The sequence below is a fragment of the Geotrypetes seraphini genome, chromosome 10, assembly GCF_902459505.1.
Source record: "Geotrypetes seraphini chromosome 10, aGeoSer1.1, whole genome shotgun sequence".
NCBI classification, from domain to species: domain Eukaryota; kingdom Metazoa; phylum Chordata; class Amphibia; order Gymnophiona; family Dermophiidae; genus Geotrypetes; species Geotrypetes seraphini.
In genome coordinates, this window is record NC_047093.1 from 66,224,276 (window position 1) to 66,244,917 (window position 20,642).

Genomic DNA, 20,642 nt, shown 5'->3' on the forward strand with positions numbered 1-20,642 from the left:
ATTTCTGTATTTGTGGAATTCCCTTTAATAGTTAATAGAATATTCATGGGATATGAATTTATTTAATCAATTACTTATATACCACTTATAGCCTAAGTGGTTTGCATTCAGGTACTTTATCATATTTCCCTATCTATCTTGGTGGGCTCAAATGCTATCTAGTGTACCTGAGGCAATGAGGGGACTAAGTGACTTGCTCAGGATCAGAAGGAGCAGCGAGGGATTTGAATCCACAGCCTCAGGGTGCTGAGGCTGTAGCTCTAACCCCTGCACCACACACTCCCACTAGAATGGTATTCTAGTTAGATTTGATTTTTTCCAAAGATGAAATAGGATTGAAGGGGCAGGTTGACTAATAGGCAGTCATTATGCCTATGTCTAGTCAGATACAATCAATGGCAAGACAGCTTTATCGAGGGTTGTGGGCATGGGTGGGCCATGGCCCCACCACTTTGGAATGAGATCCACCCAGTCAGTAGTAGGTAGCATGGGCCTGTGAGAGGAGAATCCACACTGTCAACATCTACACTGCCTGTTGCCCTGACCTCGTAACCCCAGGCCCCACCCAAAATAATCAATCCTGCCTATAACATGGTTTTTATATTGTTTGCTGATATCATGCTATGAAATATTGAAACATGGCTTTGTTAATGCTTTGGTGTAAAACAGGAAAATCTGTCTTCAGACAAGATTAAGATTTTTGAAGTTAATAATTGTTTTTATTTTTAAAAATAATTGCTACTTTAAAAAAAAAAAAATTACCTTGACACTAAAATATGTCTTTCTATAGAACTACATACCTCTGAAGAGTCTGCATCTTTGTCAAACATTTAGCTTCATTGAGAAGCTGTTTCTGTCATTTCCAGATTATTAAAATGCCAAATCAACTGATTACCCATATTTTTTCTGAAGCCATGGATGCATGATGAAAATGTATTCTCTAGGTAACAAATCAATTTTTTTTATTTAGTCATTTAATTGTTTATAGCCTATAATTTGAAGAACAACATAATTTTATTTGGAGCATTTATTCTATCAGTGTCTGATAGCTTTCTCAATTTTAAAAGCATATAAGAGAGGCTGGAATTCTGCATATTCCCTTCCTTACCTGGGATGTAAGGCAGGGCAGAAAAGACCCATGCAATAGAGAACTTTGTCTGAAATATTTTCCCATCAAATTGGGATGCAAAAATAGAAATCATCCACGATTTCTTTCACAAAGACTACTAGCTTTGATTTGACTTTACCCTCATTTGCAGAAAAGCTTTTCACGTGCCTATGCATGCTTAGAACAGGCATAGAGGGTAGTAGGATGAGGAGGATTGACAGGCGGGCTAAGAACATAGGTGGGGGGGGGGGAGAAATTGGCCTGAGCATTGGCTTAATATATGCATAATTACCCAATGTAGACGCCAAAGATTTATTATTTATTTATTAGGATTTACTTACTACCGTTTTGAAGAAATTCACTCAAGGCAATGTACAACAAGAATAAGCTGGATGTAGGCAATAGAAAATTACACAATAAAAATATTCAAACAGTACGTATTTTGGCATAGTATGGTTCTATATGTGTAAAGAAATCCTCATGGTCTTGAACTGGCACCCACTCTTTGCACATCATCATCAGAAAAGTAGAAATCGTAGCTTTTTTTAAAAAAACAAAATCTTTATTAATTTTCAAAACTAATAAAAAGGGCTCCTTTTACGAAGCTGATTTAGCCGTTTAATGCGCGTAATAGCACGCGCTAAACTGCCGGCCGTGCTAGCCGCTACTACCTCCTTTTGAGCAGGCGGTAGTTTTTCAGCTAGCGCGGGGGTTAGCACATGCTAAAAAGTCACGTGCGATAAAGCCGCTAACGCAGCTTCGTAAAAGGAGCCCAAAGTGCCATGAATTATACAAACATTAATAATCAACATATGCACTTAAATTCCATCGATAACATTACAGAAGAAAAATATTCCCCCCTTCCTTCCAACAATTCAATCAAGAAATAAACCAAAAAGAAATCCCCCCCACCACCCACCCTGTCCTGGATATGTATAAAAATAAACCGAAAATTAAAAATAAAGACAATGATGTTGAATTAACAAAGAATGTCAACGGGCCCCACGCCAATTTAAATACTTTGCTATGCCCCAACATATCAGTATTAGAACATAAGAACATAAGAAGTTGCCTCCGCTGAGGCAGACCAGAGGTCCATCTCGCCCAGCGGTCCGCTCCCGCGGTGGCCCATCAGGCCCATTGCCTAAGCAGTGGTCCTTGACTATTTCTATAACCTATCTCTACTCCTATCCCTACATCCTACGTCAATTCTTATCTGTACCCCTCAATCCCTTTGTCCTCTAGGAACCTATCTTTTCGTATTTATAACCTAAACATAAACTGGCCCACCAAAACGAAAAGTTGAGGCGGTCCCAATTTTTCCAATTGCGTGTTAGAAATCATAGCTCTGTCATAGCAAAGAATGGAATGAAGCCAAATAAAAATGAGAAAGGATTCCAGATAAAGCTATCTTTTGACACTCTGGAGCTATCCTGGTCAAAATAGGGCTCCTTTTGCTAAGCTGCGCTAGTGGTTTTAGCGCGCGCTTAGCGTGCGCTAAATTGCCCCGCATGCTAGACGCTAATGCCAGCATTGAGTTAGTTCTAGCCATGTAGCATGGGTTTAGCGCATGTGGCAATTCTGCGTGCTGTGAGCCTGCCAGTGCCGGGTTTTGCAAATCGCTACTGACCAAGGCTCAGCAACGACCGATCTTAACGTGCCTTCAAAAGAAGTTGAAGGTCCTGCTGGTCTTATAAGTATGATAAAGAAAAATGTCAGGAACAATAAAGCTTTTCAATAAACTTGAGTCCAACTTTATTTCCTAAGTAGCAACTGCTACAGTTTAGTCTTTGAACTCAAAACATAAACAGAAAATTCGGGCTTACAAAAACATAGCCCACACCTTTTTTGCAGGTAAGTGTCCCAGTGGCTGAGTTGTAGCTCTGCCCTAACAGTCCCACAGTTAAAAGGGCAAAATAAGACTACAAAAACTACCCAGCCTTTATACTGGTTATTCACTGTGATTCCTAAACACTTGTAGAACGTATTGCTTAGGCCTGGTTTTTAACAGGCCTTCCCCAGCCAACTTAACAAGTTGGTGGGGGAGGGGAGTAGCTGAATCCACTATACTTTAATTTGCCAAAAATTGGCCCCACAATCCCAACCTGAGGATCTTCAGTGGATTCTCCCCGTTACTACCCCTTTCACACGGTCATCAACAAAGTCCCATCCAAACAGAAAAAGGCAAAAGTAAAAATGCAAAAACCACACTTCCTTCAATGTCCCACAAATAAGGTGCCAAATCCAGCCGTGAGCCTAGCACTGCTCACCCTGCACTAGACTTGTGCTTCCAGACAGCAGAAAAGAAAAACCAAAAATTCAAAGCTCTCAAACAGTCAGGAAATTCCACTTAACTTTCATCCATGTGGATTTCTTCAGATTCTATGGAAGTATCCATAAGCTCTATGGCATCCAGGCTGGCTGTCTGGTTTGCCTCAGGGACAGAAGTTGCATCCAGCATTTCAATGTCCTGGTTCTGTTGGAGTTCAGGAGCCCACTCCTTCGAGCCTCCTTCCTGGGCTGGCCCAGGATAGACTGACTTGGTATTCCTAAGCCCAGCTTCTATAGCACTGAGCTGGCCACACCCTAACCTGCGTGGGGGAAGGGCAAACTGCTGCTTTGGTTGAGCTTTTCCTTGGGACTTAATAAGTCTCAGCAGCTGTGCACTCCCTGAGTTAGGAGCCCGCCTCCTAGGCTGTCCCTTTCTGCAAGGCACCTCCCGTTGCTCCCAGCTGTTCCCCCAAAATTCCTCCCCTCCCCCAGGGTTCTGGATCATGCTGGTTCAATCTGAACTCAGAATCTACTTGTCTGTATGAGTTGGAGCTGCTACATTGGTCAGCCCTTTTCAAGGTAAGGCCTGAGTCCTGAGGAGTTCTATCGGGCACAAGCTTAGCTCTAAGGCTGGGGTTGTGACAGTGCACTAAAAACGCTATCGCAGCTTAGTAAAAGGAGCCCATAGTTATTAGATGAGCTATCAGAATATCATGATGAACTTGTTATATTTATCTGAGCTCATCAACCAGAGATATTCCATAACAGTGTCTCAGTACTATACCCATGCCTACATTTGCACTTGAAAAGATCTAGCACGTGGTTCTCCTCTACAACCTTTGCCAGCAATGTTAAATCAGTAATGCATGATTTGTCTCATCCACACCATTCTACTTTAAAAATGGAGAAATTACTGCTTCATTTAATGCATGCAGCAAAATACCTTTCTGCAGGGAAAAATTCACAAGCTTAATCAGCACTAGCGGATGGGTTATCAACCAGTGCATATGGGTCAAGCAAATTATGCTTGACCTTCAGTCTATTGACTAGCTGAGAAACTGTATCTACAATGAGCAAATTAAAGTCCTCCCCTTTGTACCAAAAAACAGCTTCAAAGGAATTTGAAACCATGTCATTAGATAATATGGAACCAATTAATCTATTAACTTTTTTTCCTCAATGAAATCAGCAAATCTCAAAGCAGAAGGTTTTTCAACTAGTGGTATAAGTTAAGTAAATTATTTTTGACCTTCAGCCTGTTGACTCTTAGCTTAGAAACCTCGCCCCTGGTAAGCAGATGAAAATCCTCCCAAAGCTCCATAATCAAAAAAGATCTGAATCCACCTCATCAGATACTACGGAAGCAATTAGTCTGTTAACCTTTACCTGAAAGAACTTGGCAAACCTAAAAGTGGAATGCTTTTCATCACCATTTTACTTTCCCTGGCTTAGTAGTCAAATCTTTAACAACATGTAATAGTTACCTCAAAATCCAAGGCATCATTAATTTTGCCTGCAAGAAATCTGCACCGCTGTTGTATCACCACACCAAATGATCATTCATCAATGTTGTATCATTCATTATCTGTTGGTAAATATTCCCCAGCTCTGAAGTTTTAGATTTTCACCACTGCCTGTCAGCTCAACTCAACTTCTACTTATTTGAACACAAAGAGAGGAGAGAACCAGGGACAGCACCTTTGATTAGCTTAGATCAGTTTCCTTTTCACAAACGGAACGTCTTGATTGAAGAGTATTACTAACTGATAAATTCCACCCCTCATCAAACTCTTCAGAATCCTCAAGTATATCTTGCCTGGGCCATTTAACAAAAAATTTATCACAGCCAATTGCATCTCTCATCCTTATTGTCTGCTACTCTGTGAAAACAATTTAAAATCCAATCAAAAGTACAACAAATGATTTGAACATGGCCTAAGCATTCACAGTTTGAGCATTGAATTCAAAACATTTTTTGGATTGCTTCAAAAGAAAACCAAATCTAAAATATGTCCATTGTTCCACTATCATTATCTTATGATGTAATATTGTTTGGAACAATATTATTCCCCAAGAAACCAATCAATGTAAACCAGAATAAATTGCTCCTCATCATGACAGGAGTAGCCATGCAGTTGGGATAACTTAAATTATAATTTCTGGTGGGAGTCCTTATGTCAGATTTATAAGTTTGTAAATATTCATTCTATGCAGAGGGGACACAAGAGTAAATTTAAGAAAATTTGGGGCCCGTTAACAAAGTATTGTAAACTATGAATTACTAAAATTATTTCCCTTTGATTCATGACAGATTGTTTTACATATCCAGGAGGGGAGGGAGGGGGATGGGGGGGGTGAGGGATGTAAAAGCAGTATATTATTTGTTGGAATAGAGTGCAGTTTCTTATATTACTTTGTAGATCATCTGTTTGCACTATGTATTTGATTTTAAAATGAATAAAGAATTAAAAATAAATAAATAAAATATCCATTGTCATGAATCAAATGAGTCATAATTTGTTCAGCCATTGTCTCCAAAAACTGCCTCCTCTTGCCTTCAACAACATCAATCTGATTATTAAAATCCTAAATTAAAGACACTAATTCAACCTACACACTTGAATCAAGTTGAACACATAAGAACATTAGAAGTGCCTATGCTGGGTCAGACCAGAGGTCCATCGTGCCCAGCAGTCCGCTCGCGCGGCAGCCCAACAGGTCCAGGACCTGCATAGTAGTCCTCTATCTATACCCCTCTATCCCCTTTTCCTTCAAAAAATTGTCCAATCCCTTCTTGAACCCTATTACCGTACTCTGTCATATCATGCCCTCTGAAAGCTCATTCCAGGTGTCCACCACCCGCTGGGTGAAGAAAAACTTCCTAGCATTGGTTCTGAATCTGTTCCCTTTCAGCTTTTCTGAATGCCCTCTCGTTCTTGTAGTTTTCGAAAGTTTGAAGAATCTGTCCCTCTCCACTTTCTCTATGCCCTTCATGATCTTGTAAGTCTCTATCATATCCCCTCTAATCCTCCTCTTCTCCAGGTAAAAGAACCCCAGTTTCTCCAGTCTCTCTGTGTATGAAAGGTTTTCCATACCTTTTATCAAACACGTCACTCTCCTCTGAACCCTCTCGAGTATCGCCATATCCTTCTTAAGGTATGGCGACCAATATTGAACGCAGTACTCCAGATGTGGATGCACCATCGCCCGATACAATGGCAGGATAACTTCTTTCGTTCTGGTTGTAATACCCTTCTTGATTATACTTAGCATTCTATTCGCTTTCTTAGCGGCCACCGCGCACTGTGCCGACGGCTTCATTGTCTTGTCCACTATTACCCCCAAGTTCTTTTCTTGGGTACTCTCAGTCAATAATATCCCTCTCATCATAAAGCTATACCTCGGGTTTCTGCTTCCCACATGCAATACTTTACATTTCTCTACTTTGAATTTCATCTGCCATCTCGTCACCCACTCCCCTAGCTTATTCAGGTCCCTTTGTAATTCCTTGCAGTCCTCTTTAGTCCGAGCAGCACTAAATAGTTTGGTATCGTCTGCAAATTTTATTATTTCGCACTTCGTCCCTGTTTCTATATCATTTATAAATATATTGAATAGCAGCGGTCCGAGCACCGACCCATGCGGAACACCACTCTTGACCCTTCTTCAGTCCGAGTAGTGGCCTTTTACTCCTATCCTCTGCTTCCTCCCCGCCAACCAATTTCTGATCCATCTGTGTACATCTCCTTCCACCCCATGGTTCTTCAGTTTCCGAAGTAGGCATTTATGGGGTACCTTGTCAAAGGCTTTTTGGAAATCTAAATATACGATGTCTATGGGGTCCCCTTTGTCCATCTTAATGTAAGTGATAGGTGGTTCCAGCATTTTGCTTATTGATATTAGATAGATAAAGTAATTTGCCTGGTAAACTTTATATCATTGCATGCTGGGAATTTTAAGTGGAAAATAATTTTGGTGGAATATCTGTTGGAGGTACCCTAGGGTAGGGTGGCATTCCCTGTCAGGATCTTAAAGGCAGTGATGATTAATTTAAATTTGATCCTTGCGGTTATGGGCAGCCAATGTAGTTTCATATAGTAGAGCTGTAGGTGTTCAGCTTTCTATTGTCAAATAAGAACCTATCTGTCTTAATAAAGTAGTCTCTGAAAACATGCTGAACTTGAGGCTAAAATGAACTTAAGTACAATTACAGTTGCTCAAGAGTAGGTGTAAATCTAAATATGTATATTATACATATACATGCATATTTTATGAACAAGCTGTGTTCAAACTCTGCCCCTGAACAGACTCATACTCAGGTCATATAAAAGTACAAGCCTTGTTACTATTGGTTGTATTTTTTTTATGTTTGCTGTAATATTACAAGTTTGCTGTTACAAGTATAATAGGCATTTTACATGTAAAAAAAGCCTTTGTATAAATTACTTCCATTAAGTGCAATGTGAAGTGATTGTTATATGAATTATGGAAATCAAAACACCTACATCCCTACTATAAGAAACTACATTGGCTGCCCATAACCACAAGGATCAAGTTTAAATTAGGCATCACTGCCTTTAAGATCTTAAGAGGGATTGCCCTTACCTAACTAACAGAGTTGGCCACCCTACTCCAGGGTACCTCTAACAGATATTCCACCAGAAATCTTTTCCACTTAAACTTCCCACCATGCAACAATATAAAGTCTACCAGGCAAATTACCTTATCCATCCAATATCAATTAGCAAAATGCTAGAACCAACTATCGCTTGCACTACAATCTTGTGACCACTGTCTCAGGTTCAGAAAACTTTTAAAAACATTTCCAAGACAGGAAACCATCCCTGAAGCAACTGAATAGCAATTGTAAAAGCCCATTTCTAAACTGTCTATTGCAACTCTTCGGACAAAACGAAGAGCCAATGATGACTTACTTATATTTGTAACAATGACCTAACTGTATTAATAGTTGTACTGATCTACCTGTACTAGCAACCATATTGAATGTCCGGGTCAAACTGTCCACTGTAACCTCCTGGGCAACTGATCCAAATTCTTGTAATGTAATCCAACCTTGAACTGAATAGAAAACCTGATTAACATAAGTGCGGAGGGCCACAATCCAGTCAGGTTTCAGGATTTCCCTAATGAATATGCATTGAAAGCAGTGCGTGCAATTGGGGAAATCCTGAAAACCCAACTGGATTGTGGCCCTCAAGGAGGGACTTTGAGACCCCTGGTTTAGAGGGTGAAGAACTTATGTGCACGACAGAACAGCGGGACTTGGGTGTGATTGAATGTGATGATCTTAAGGAGCCAAACAGGTTGAAAAGGTGACGGCAATAGCTAGAAGGATGCACAGGAAGAGGTATGGCCAGTAGTAAAAAGGAGGTATTGATGCCCCTGTATAAGACTCTGGTGAGACCTCATTTTAGAATATTGTGTGCAATTCTGGAGACCACACCTTCAAAAAGATATAAAAATGATGGAGTTGGTCCAGAGGAAGGCTACTAAAATGATGCATGGTCTTCGTCATAAGGCGTATGGGGACAGACTTAAAGATCTCAATATGTATACTTTGGAGGAAGGGGAGGGGAGATATGATCGAGACGTTTTAATATCAATGTGACGTAAAAGCACGAGTCAAGTCTCTTTCATTTGAAAGGAAGCTCTGGAATAAGAGGGTATAAGATGAAGTTAAGAGGTGATAGGCTCAGGAGTAATCTAAGGAAATTCTTTTTCTACAGAAAGGGTGGTAGATGCATGGAACAGTTTTCCGGAAGAGGTGGTGGAGACAAAGTCTGTCTGAATTCAAGAAAGTGCAGAATAGGCACATGGGATCTCTTAGAGAGAGAAAGACATAATGGTTACTGCAGATGGGCAGACTGGATGGGTCATTTGGCTTTTATCTGCCATCATGTTTCTATGTTTAAGGACTGAAATACATTATGGAGTACTGTATATTTAGAGTATTTTTATTTGCCTCTCCAGGGATTGTAGATCTGAACATTTGGTGCAGATGAGCTGATTGTATTAGCTGTATGGTCTATTTCTGCTGTCCTAGGTTTCTCTGTTTCTGTGTATTATTAAGCAGTTTAAACAGTATAATAGCTCATTGCAGCTCTTTCCTTTTGTAAAGCTGAAATCACTGAGCTAAAGATAAAAGCCTAAAAATCACTGTGCATCTGTGATAGGATAGGTACTCATTTGTGGTCACTCGGGAAGCCAGATACAGTTTTTTTCCCCTTTATAATTACATTTAATGCAGAGCTTCACCTTCTTTTATTCCCTCCTTTGTTGTCTGAGGTCTGTATTCCAGGATCCACGGTGACAGCTGCTAATGAAGGTAGCTGCTGGACGATGAGGAGGAGGAGTAGCTTGGAAAACTCTCCCCAGCCTCAGCCAAAATGACCTCTGTGGCTGAGAGGGCAAAATACAGGTACACTGTTGCCATGGTTACACTATATAGTTATAGGGGACTTCTGATAGGCTGCTCAGATTTTGTGCAATCTGAGAATCCCTCAGATACAGTTTAGCGGGCATGAGCTTGCAAATGGTTTCTTGATGTAACTAACACATCACAATATTTCAATGTTCCACAGACAATGAGAAAAACTGAGAATGCCTTGAAGCAGCAATTATCAATAGTCAGGGATATCGTATGTAAGCCATTGATTAGATGCATAATATACAATTGACCAGAAAATGAAATGTTGATTTTATAAGCAATACAGCAGGTATGGGACACTTATAATTGGATGCACTGCTATCTTCCTTCTCTAATTGTTCTGTTACAAAGTCCTGCTCTAGGTGGATATAGTTAACCATCCAACATTGTGCATCCAGAATAAAACATATGTTTTGCTTACTAATACTGCTACTTTGCATCATTTCTATAGCGCTATTACATGTAAACAGCACTGTACATAAACACATAAAAGATGGCCTCTGTTCAAGAGAAGTTACAATCTATTCAATTCAAACAGGACAAGTAAGAAATTATGGAGTTTCAATGATCAGCCAAGAGGGAAGCATTTGAAAACTCAGCCATCCATGTTCGTGAAAAGGTCTACCTCTCTTGCTCATAAATGAAGGGTTAAATGCGTAATTGTAACAATAAAACATCCTTGTATGATGTTTTACTGAGAATTATTTGGGGGGTTTTGTCAGAGAAAGGAAAATGGTAACACCAGAGGACATAATTTGAAATTGAGGGGTGGTAGATTCAAGAGCAATGTTAGGAAATTCTACTTTACGGAGAGGGTGGTGGATGCTCTCGAGAGAGATGATGGAGAAGAAAAAGGTGACAGAGTTCAAAGAAGCGTGGGATGAACACAGAGGATATAGAATCAGAAAATAATAGTAAATATTGAAGAATTAAGGCCAGTATTGGGCAGACTTGCATGGTATGTGTCTGTATATGGCCTTTTGGTTGAGGATGGACTGGGGAGGGCTTTGGATGTAAATGGGCTGGAGTGAGCTTTGACAGAGACTTCAGCAGTTGGAGCCCAAGCACAGTACCGGGATAGAGCTTTGGATTCTTGCCCAGAAATAGCTAAGAAGAAGAAAAAAATAATAATAAATTTAAAAAATTTAAATTGAATCAGATTGGGCAGACTGGATGGACCATTCCGATATTTATCTGTCGTCATCTACTATGATACTATGTCTATTTATTTATTTTAAAAATTTCTATACCATTTTAAACCAAAACAGTTTACAAAAATGTTACATACAGAAAATTTTACAACAAATAAAACAAATGAACAAAGATAATCAGCAAACAGGGAAAACCACTACTTAAAGAAACAAGTTTACAAATAATTGTGTTTTAAGTAGTTTTCTAAATGTTCTATCACTACATTTCCATATTTGTCCAATGAGGGAGTTCCACAATCTTACTCCTGCACAACAAAAAGTCATCATATTAGTTTCCACATATTTTAGATTTAATTACATATCTTTCCAAATATGAGTTCAGTGTGAGTTAAAATCAGGTAAATGTGGGTTTCTATTTTCCTGCCTAAGTGGACTTAAATTTAATGTAAGTTGTACTCAAGACCAGTGTTCCCGCTAAGCTGCGTTGGCCTGCGCTCACGCACAAAATATTATATCGCAGCGCACAAGTTTCTCTTCACAGCGCACACACGCGTCGCAAAGGTAAGGGGAGGCTATAACAGCTCCTGCAGCTCTGCACTTCCCCACAATTGCCATGCTTCGGTTCCTCTTCTTCCTTCCTTCCTCCCCCCCCCCCCCCCCCGCGGGACCCTGCGGCACCATCAACTCTTACTCCCTCTAATGTCGGCCCTGCAGCTCCAGACTTCCTCGCACCTTCTCCCCTCCCCCTTTGGATCGCTATTATTTTAAATGTTATAGCCGCAGAGCTGTATCCATCAGTGGAGATGTCTAACCTCGGCCTGCCCCGGAACTCTTACTGCAACAGTGACTTCCTGTTCCTGCCTAGACGGGCGGCTGCTGCAGTAAGAGTTCCGGGGCAGGCCGAGGTTAGACATCTCCACTGATGGATACAGCTCTGCGGCTATAACATTTAAAATAATAGCGATCCAAAGGGGGAGGGGAGAAGGTGCGAGGAAGTCTGGAGCTGCAGGGCCGACATTAGAGGGAGTAAGAGTTGAGGGTGCCGCAGGGTCCCGCGGGGGGGGGGGGGGGGGAGGAAGGAAGGAAGAAGAGGAACCGAAGCATGGCAATTGTGGGGAAGTGCAGAGCTGCAGGGAAGAGTGTTGCGGTACCCAGCTGGAGGGAGAAGGAAGATGAGGGAGGGAATTAAAGGAGATGCCAGGGCTTGGAGCATAGGAGGAAGGTATGCCAGTCTAAGGGAAAAGGAAGGGGGAGATGTGAGAGCATGGAGGGGGAACGAAAGATGGAAGAAAAGGAAAGGAGAGAGATGCCAGAGAATCAGGGAAGGGGAGATACCAGACTATGAGGAGAGGTGTGGGAGAGGGAAGGCGAGGAGAGAGATGCCAGACCAATGGGGTGAAAGGAGAGATGGAAGGGGGAGGCATACAGTTTCTGGAAGGGGCATAGAAGGAGAGAAGATGCCATATAGGGGAAGAGAGACGGCAGACAGTGGATGGAAGGAAGAGAGTTACAAGAAGATGAGGAAAGGAGAAACCACAGAAGACAAAGGTAGAAAAAAATTTCTATTTATTTATTGCTTTAGGAGACATGTGTCACTGTTTCTGTGAAGCATTGTATGCAGAGTCCAGCTTCTTGCTGGTTCAATTTAACCTTTGTCTATGTATTTTTATTTTATCCCCCCTTTTACAAAACTGTGAAGCGTTTTTAGCACCAGCCTTGGTGGTAGCAGCTCTGATGCTCAGAATTTTATGAGCATCAGAGCTGTTACCTCCGTAGCTAAAATCCACACTACAGTTTTGTAAAAGAGGGAGGGGTTAGTTTGTGATTACATATTCCTTACTAGGCAAAGGTGTTTTCTGTGTTCTGTGTGTTTTCTGTTAGGATTGACGGTGTAGGATTGATCTGTGCTGGTCTGGCTTGTTTAGTTTTACAATGGGTGTATTGATGTACTGCTCACTGCAATATGTAAGATGCTGCCTTTTCCTAGGTACTCATGTGTGACGTGTGGTTTGTTACTAAAAATCATGTTTTTCTTACAGATGGGGGGGGTGCCAAAAAATGATGGGCCCCGGATGTTACATATGCTAGGTACGCCACTGTATGTAAAGATACCAGAAAGCTGGCGTAGCAAAAACTTCTAAGTTTTGAGTATTTAACCCTCCCACAATCTCACGGGCACTCGTTTCAAGTTTATTGAGATTTTGATTTAAACGCAATATCAAATATTTTCAATGCGTATAACAAAAATAAATTTGGGGAAATAAATAAAACCATTTGAACCAGTGTTCCCGCTAAGCTGCGCTGGCGCACAAAATATTACATCGCAGCGCACACGTTTCTCGTCACAGCGCACAATCGGAAGAGGCGTACGGCAGATGGCAGGGCGGCGAGAGGAGAATCGGGCGAGTTGGCTCATAACTTGCTGGCGCCCGATATTTTTGGCTCACGGTGAAAAAAGTTTGCTCACAACACCCGCCCGCTTAGAGGGAACACTGCTCAAGACAATGGTTTTCAGTAGTGCTGCCCGATTCATGAAAAAAAAATTTAGATTCGATTAAGACTATTGAATTGGTTTTTCGATTCGATTTTCCTGCCCAATTGGGTGTTTTGGTTTTTTTTTTTTAAATTCAAACATCCTGGTAGGTTTATTTTATAGCCTCTTCACCCCCTTTGCCTTCTCCTAACCACACTGGCGCTGTGGTATAAACAAATCAAACAAAAAAGACTTTTCCTCTCTCTGTTAAATCCTAGCTCACGTTTGCGGTCTAACACCAGCTCTGGCAGGATATACTTTTCAAATCTGACATATTGTAATCACAAAACTGAAAATAAAATTATTTTTTCTACCTTTTGTTGTCTGGTCAATATTCATATCTTGGTCCCAGGCTCTGGTTGTCTTCTGATAACTTGCTTGCCAGGGTCTCCTTCTTTTCTTCTTTATCCATGCTAACCATCAATTTTCTATCTCTGTCCTCCCCTTCCGTTTCCCTTCCCTCCCCTGGAGGTCTGGCATCTTTCCTATTTTTCGTCTCCCTCCACAGATCCACCTTTTCTTAACTACCCTTTCATCCAGTGTCTCCCCCTCCTTCCCCACCACCCCAGGGTCCACCATCTCTCCCTTTCTTTTCCCAACTACCCTCCTATTCAGTATCTCTTCCCCCCTCCACACCATCCCTTGTGTCCAACTTCTCTCCCTTTCTGTTCCGTCCCTCCCTAAATCCCATTGTCCATCATCTCTCTCCCTTCCCTCTATTTTAAGACCCATTATTTCTTCCCCCCCAAAGTCCAGCATATGCACGGCACTTTGAACTCCCCCTTCCTTCCCTCCATGTACTTCTACCCCAGGGCCCCCTTCCCCTGAAGGCCTGTCCCCCCCTTTGAAGGCCTGCATCCCCCCCCCCGAAGGTCTGCCTTCCTGCCTGTCCCCCCTGAAGGCCTGTCCCCCCCCACCTGGAAGAACTGCTCCCCCCCCCAGGAAGGCCTGCGTGATCCCCTGGCCTCCCCTGGTGTCCGGTTTCCCCCCTGACCTCCACACACTGCTTACCTTTGAGGAACAACCTGCAGATAAGATCACGATGCTAGCGATCTTTTCACTGCTTCTGAGCTGCTTCCTCTGCTGTGGTCCCGCCCCTCCTCTGACATCAGAGGCAGGATCATGGAGGAAACAGCTCAGAAGCAGTGGAAAGATCACTAGCATCGCGATCTTATCTGCAGGCTGTTCCTCAAAGGTAAGCGGTTCGGGGAGGCCGGGGAGAGGGGGAAGCCGAAGCCAGGGGAGGAAAACGGACGTTAGGGGGAAGCCGGATAGCAGCACTTGCCGACTGACCCTCCCCCCTCACCCTCTAAAGCAGCGGCCAGCCAGCAAGAGCAGCGCTGTTGCTCCTGCTTTAGGGGGCGAGGGGGGAGGGTCAGCAGAATCGGGAACCAATTTTTTTAAAATTTGAATCGATTCACCTGAAGTGAATCGGTGAACCAATTTGAATCGTGAATTGGGCAGCACTAGTTTTCAGCATGAGCATGCCATTTTACTGTAGTTTCCTGATTCCTTGCTCGCTACACAAAACATTGTTAGCATCACAAAACAGAGGGATTTATGGAAAATCAGATCCTGTTACATTTAGGACAATAAGGTAGTTGAAGCCCTATTTTTGTTTGGACATCTGAAAACCATGCATGGATGTCCAGATTCCAATGTTATAAAGCCAGGATGTAGACGCCTAAAACTGTAGTATGCCCATATAGCAAGTGGTCTGGGCATGTTTTGGGAAGAACTAGGGAGGTACCAAACTATGAATGTCTAACTCTGATTTCACCAGGTGAAAAGAAGCCCATGTCCAAAAAAAATGCACTTCTGTATTTAGACCTGATACTTGATACATCCATGTTACAGAAAGGTACTAGTTCTCCACTGGATGGAGTAAGAGAAGTCACAGCAGGCATTTTTGTGTTTCTGGAAGGCTCACAATTTAAAAATAAAATTTCAAAGGGCTGGAGCAGGATTTGAACCAGCATCCCTGGTTCTTTGGCCTGATTCTCAGTCAGCTACTTTAACAATTAGGCTACTTGTCCACATGAACATCTATGTGGTCATTTTATAACACAAACATTTCTAGACAGCCAAAAAGATTTCTATGTCCCTTGTTTTGCCCCATTCATAGTGTGGCATTTCAGTTTATAAAATAGGCATTCATGCTGGACATAGCCAGCATTTGGATGTTCATTTCTCATGTATTTTAAAACATGCTGAACGTCAGCAGATCCTGTTCTAAAACACATGAGAAATGGATGTTTAAATATGATGTACTGACTTGGAAGTCTTTTATTCTGAGCTAGATATCCTATCTAAAACCTGCCTCTATGAGTGCAGGAATACAGCTATGAACAAAGACAGATAAAGGAATTTGTACTCGTACAAACCTGAAAAGAATAATTAATGTAAAAGAGAAATGAGAAGCACAATCCCGCTGCCTTCAAACATGTGGTGGTTAAGCCACTTCTCAAAAAACCCTCGCTGGACCCCCACCTTCCCATCTAACTATCTCCCTGTCTCCCTTCTTCTGTTTCTAACCAAGATACTCGAGCGTGTTGTTCTCCATCGCTGCCTGGACTTCCTTTCAACTCAACAGATTCTTGATCCTCTACAATCTGGCTTTTAGCCCCAACACTCCTCAAAGACTGCTCTCACCAAAGTCTGCAGTGACTTATTCATGGCCAGATCTAAGGGTTTGTACTCAATCATCATCCTTCTTGACCTGTCTGCTGCCTTTAATACTGTTAATTACAGCTTATTCCTTCATACGCTGTCCTCATTTGGATTCCATGAATCTGTCCTCTCCTGGTTTGCCTCCTACCTCTCCCATTGCTCCTTTAGTGTATGTGTTGGTGGGTCCTCTTTTGCTGCTATCCTGCGTACCCCAGGGTTAATGTACTCCAGAGTTCTGTCTTAGGACCTCTTCTCTCTCTACACCTCTTCCCTCAGTGCCCTGATCTCCTCCTGTGGCTTCTAGTATCACCTATATGCTGATGACTCCCAGATCTACCTCTCTACACCTGAAATTTCACCTAAAGTCTAAGAAAAAGTCTCTACCTGTTTGGCTGACATTGCTACCTGGATGTCCTGCGGTCATCTGAAACTAAACATGTCCAAGTCTGAACTGCTCCTCTTTTCTCCTAATCTCTCTGCTCCTCCTCTTCTGTTCTCCATCTCAGTAAATAATACTGTCATTGTTCCAGTCTCTTCTGCTTGCAACCTTGGAGTCATCTTCGATTCCAACTTCTCATTTTCTACACACATCCAACAAACTGCTAAGGCCTGTCGCTTCTACCTCTACAATATCACCAAAATTTACCCCTTCCTCTCTGAGCACACTACCTATTCCCTTGTCCACACTTTCATAACCTCAACGCTTTAATTACTGCAATCTACTTCTAACTGGTCTCCCGCAGTGTTGCCTCTCTCCCCTGCAATCTGTGCAAAACTCTGCTGTACGACTCATCTTCTTCCAACCTTACTAAATTCATGTCACACCTCTCCTTAAATCACTTCACTGGCTCCGTATCCACCTTCGCATACAGTTCAAGCTCCTATTGCTGACCTACAAGTGTGTTCATTCTGCTGCCCCTCAATATCTCTCCTCTTTTCTCTTTCCTTATACACCTGAGGAAGAATCGGGAGTAAGACCTTCATGAAAATGTAGGTGAAGACCTTTATGAGACCCCAAAAGTTATATTTTGAAGAGAGACATTGTGCTATTGAATTTTAGTTTCTGGACAATCATATTTTTTTCTGTCAGCAAGAAAAAACAATATGTTCTGTAAGAGATTCATCTTTTCCCCAGAAAGCTGGCAAGCATCTGCTGACTATTACAACATTGGTTATCTGCTGACAGTAGCAACCTTTAATATTTTAGGACTTTCCAGAAGACGATGAACCCAAAACAAGAAGATAAGCCCAGGCATCATTACGACAAAATAAGATGTCCTACCAAAAGTTATCTAAACTACTAATGAAGGACAATGAAGCTCAGAAGGGAGGGGGTTTGCTTTCAGAATTTATTGAACTTAGTATTAAGAATGCATTGTCAGGGAAATAGAGAAGTCAGAGTTGACAATGGGTGACTTCATGCTTCAATATGGCTCTGAGATAAATATGCAGACTATCCAATCAATAGATATGATAAATGTGTCAATCCAATAGAAAGTGAGTATGTAATCTGTAACTAGGCTAGGCTGCTGGACTAAAAGTATATAAGTAGCATACCGGTTGCCTTAGACTTTAGGATGGATCCATAAACAGAAGGTGGCCACTCTGTATGTATCCATTGGCTCAATATGCTGCACTTTGTTGTTCCATGAAGGCTGACTTTTATCTATTGCTAATAAACTAATGTTATATACAGCAATTGGGTTGTTGCGAGGTCAATTTTATGGGAAAGTCCGCAGCCCCCTTCTCACACCTCCCAGAGAACTCGTTCCTCAGATAAGCTGCTCTTAGCTGTACCTCCACTTCCAATTCCAGACTTCGTTGCTTTCTTCTAGCTTATACCTGGAATAAACTACCCAATTTGTCCGCCAAGCCCCTCCCCTTCCCTTGTTTAAAAGCAGACTGAAAACCCACCTTTTTGATAAAACCTTCAATCCATAACCCTACTCCCCACTGCTCACCAACCCAACCAGTAGATTAATCATTCACTTAACTTTTATAATTTTTTTAAAATTTGTATTAATTTTTAATTTCATTTGTAAATTTGGATGTTATAGGATATTATGTATTAGAAATACTATTCTTTTTTATTTTCTATTTAAATGAGGTTCTTTTCATAAATTTGACTGAGTTATATTGTAAACCACTTTGATCCTTTTTGGCTGTATATACGATATATAAATATTTTAATAAACATAAACTGTATCCATGACATCCTGTTTGGCTTGTCTGTTTAGATTGTAAGCTCTTTCGAGCAGGGACTGTCTTATTTGTGACTCTGTGGAGCAGCACTATAGAAATAATTAATAGAAGTAGTAGTAATCCGAGACCAGTTAGACAGTAAATTCTCTTGGCCCTTCACGGAAGGAACCAACTCTGAGACCACAATTCCAGTAAATCTCATATTGGCCTGTACAACGTAAATAGAAAATGCTTGGTAGAAATGTGGAGACCAATTTCACATAGATTATGGAGAGCAGAATTAAGATGTTCAGGTTGGGATATACCCAGTTATGTGGTTTTTCAGAAAAGGCTCTGCTGAAAAACAGATTCTTTTCTCAGATACCTGCTAGAATCTATTTGCTGGCATATGAAATGGGAGAAACGATTTTAGAGATGTACATGTGGATAAAATGAACAGCATGATCCCGTGGCTTTCACATAGCTCATTCATAGTTTATTAAAATTGACTAAATGCTTCTCCTAGAATTCAAAGCGTTGTACAATAAAAAAAATTCAACTCTAAATAGAGAGCAAAGAACAAATAATGAACATAAACCTTACAAGACCGACATACTTGGTTGGCGTGGCGACATGAGAACAATAGGAAATTTGTTGAGAAAGAAAACATAAAAGGAAGGATATGTCAAAGCAAGTAATAATTAATAAATAAATAAAAATTGGATAAATCAATTGTAGGCATCTTTAAAAAGAAAGCATTTTAAACTACTCTTGAATTATCCACATTTTGTTCAGCTCTAATGTGTAAGGGGAGAGAGTTCCTAATTAAAGGGGCAGTAACTGAAAAATAAGAGTACGACTGGTGCCAATTATTTTTAAGGATGGAACATTAAGGGCTCCTTTTACGAAGGCACGTTAGGGCCTTAACGCGAGAATTGGCGTGCGCTAGCCGCTACCACCTCCTTATGAGCAGGCGGTAGATTTTCGGCTAGCGTGCGCTAATCTGGTGCAAGCGCTAAAACGCTTAGTGCACCTTCGTAAAAGGAGCCCTAAGAGTGTGTTTAGTACAGTTTGGTAGCTGATAGGACAGAATACTGTGTTATCCATTCTTCAGTAGAGTACTGTATGGCGAGGGAGGGATGAGGAGGAAAGCCATGTGACTCATCTGTTTGTATAGTGTAACCTGATAGTAGATCGGGCAGAAGTGTTATGTACCTTTTTAATTCAGATATAGCAAGGATGCCCTAAGACTTTCCCTCAAAACTGTCTTCAACTGACTCTGATATTGAAATGTCCCTTGAGTTAATGTTTGCTTCTGCTGTGTCCTCAAATATGATTTTCATTTTCTTGAATATGTGTTATAAGTCGTCATAATCTGGATGATTCTTATAGATGGTCCAATAAAAAGTACCAGAACTTGTGAAAGATCCTAAAATCAGAAGAGTTATGACATATATATACCTCAGGGCACATAAACCTAGGGGGGTAGTAATTACTATTATTATTCTAAAATGATAAAAATATTTTTCTGATGTTAGCAGCTGAGGAAAGCTATCTCAGCACACAATACTCGCCAAAATCTTGTCAAATGGCAATGATGGTGTCCGTCATAACACCACCACAAAAAGGTCTTGCTTTGTTTAGCTATTTATAGAAGACTGAAACATTCTTGTGATGTATACTTATCTTATGCTATATCTAATACCCAGATCCATGTAAAATCTGGGAAAGGCCAAGACTGGCTCATATTCTATGGCAGAGTATTGCCAGAAGTTAGTCAAACTTTTTATCAGTGTGTATATATCAGTGTGTGTGTGTGTATATATATATATATATATATATATATATATATACATCAACTTCCCAACTTACACAAATTGAAGAAATATACTAACAACTTACACAAATTGAAGAAATATACTACTAGTATAACTCCTTCAGCTCATAGCACTTGCTTCTCTCAGAACTGACCTACAAAAGGAGAAGCACCCCAAATGGTAAGTAAAGAAAAAGCCTATGAAGGGGGGTAAGTGAGAGAACCAGGTTGGGTGATGATGTGCAGGCAGATAGGAAGGGGAGATGGGATGCTTTGCCAGCCTCAGACCAGGTTTTACGAGGAGAAGGAGAATTGTGATCAACAGAGGAAATGATAAAAAGCTGTGCACCATCTCACAAATAAATGCTTTAATTTGCTGAACAGTTCCAAGCACAAATGCTTTAAAAGTATGGAAAAATTCCATACAGCAAGTGCTAGCGAGATGGGCTTCAGGCCAAGAGAAA

The 20,642-nt window shown here is 41.1% G+C and overlaps 1 protein-coding gene across 31 annotated transcripts in view; it reads left to right on the forward strand.

Annotated features, from left to right (window-relative positions):
- The window catches only part of DAB2IP (DAB2 interacting protein), an 898,952-nt gene that overhangs the window by 493,315 nt on the left and 384,995 nt on the right, over positions 1-20,642 (forward strand). Inside the window, exon 1 of one of the 31 annotated variants that reach the window (XM_033960838.1) lies at positions 9,719-9,818. The exons of the other annotated variants lie outside the window; for them this stretch is intronic. Within the exon in view, the coding sequence (XP_033816729.1) occupies positions 9,787-9,818 (32 nt within the window). The 5' untranslated portion in view covers positions 9,719-9,786. Of the gene's footprint in view, positions 1-9,718; positions 9,819-20,642 lie in introns of those variants that run through there. 31 annotated transcript variants of the gene reach the window in all.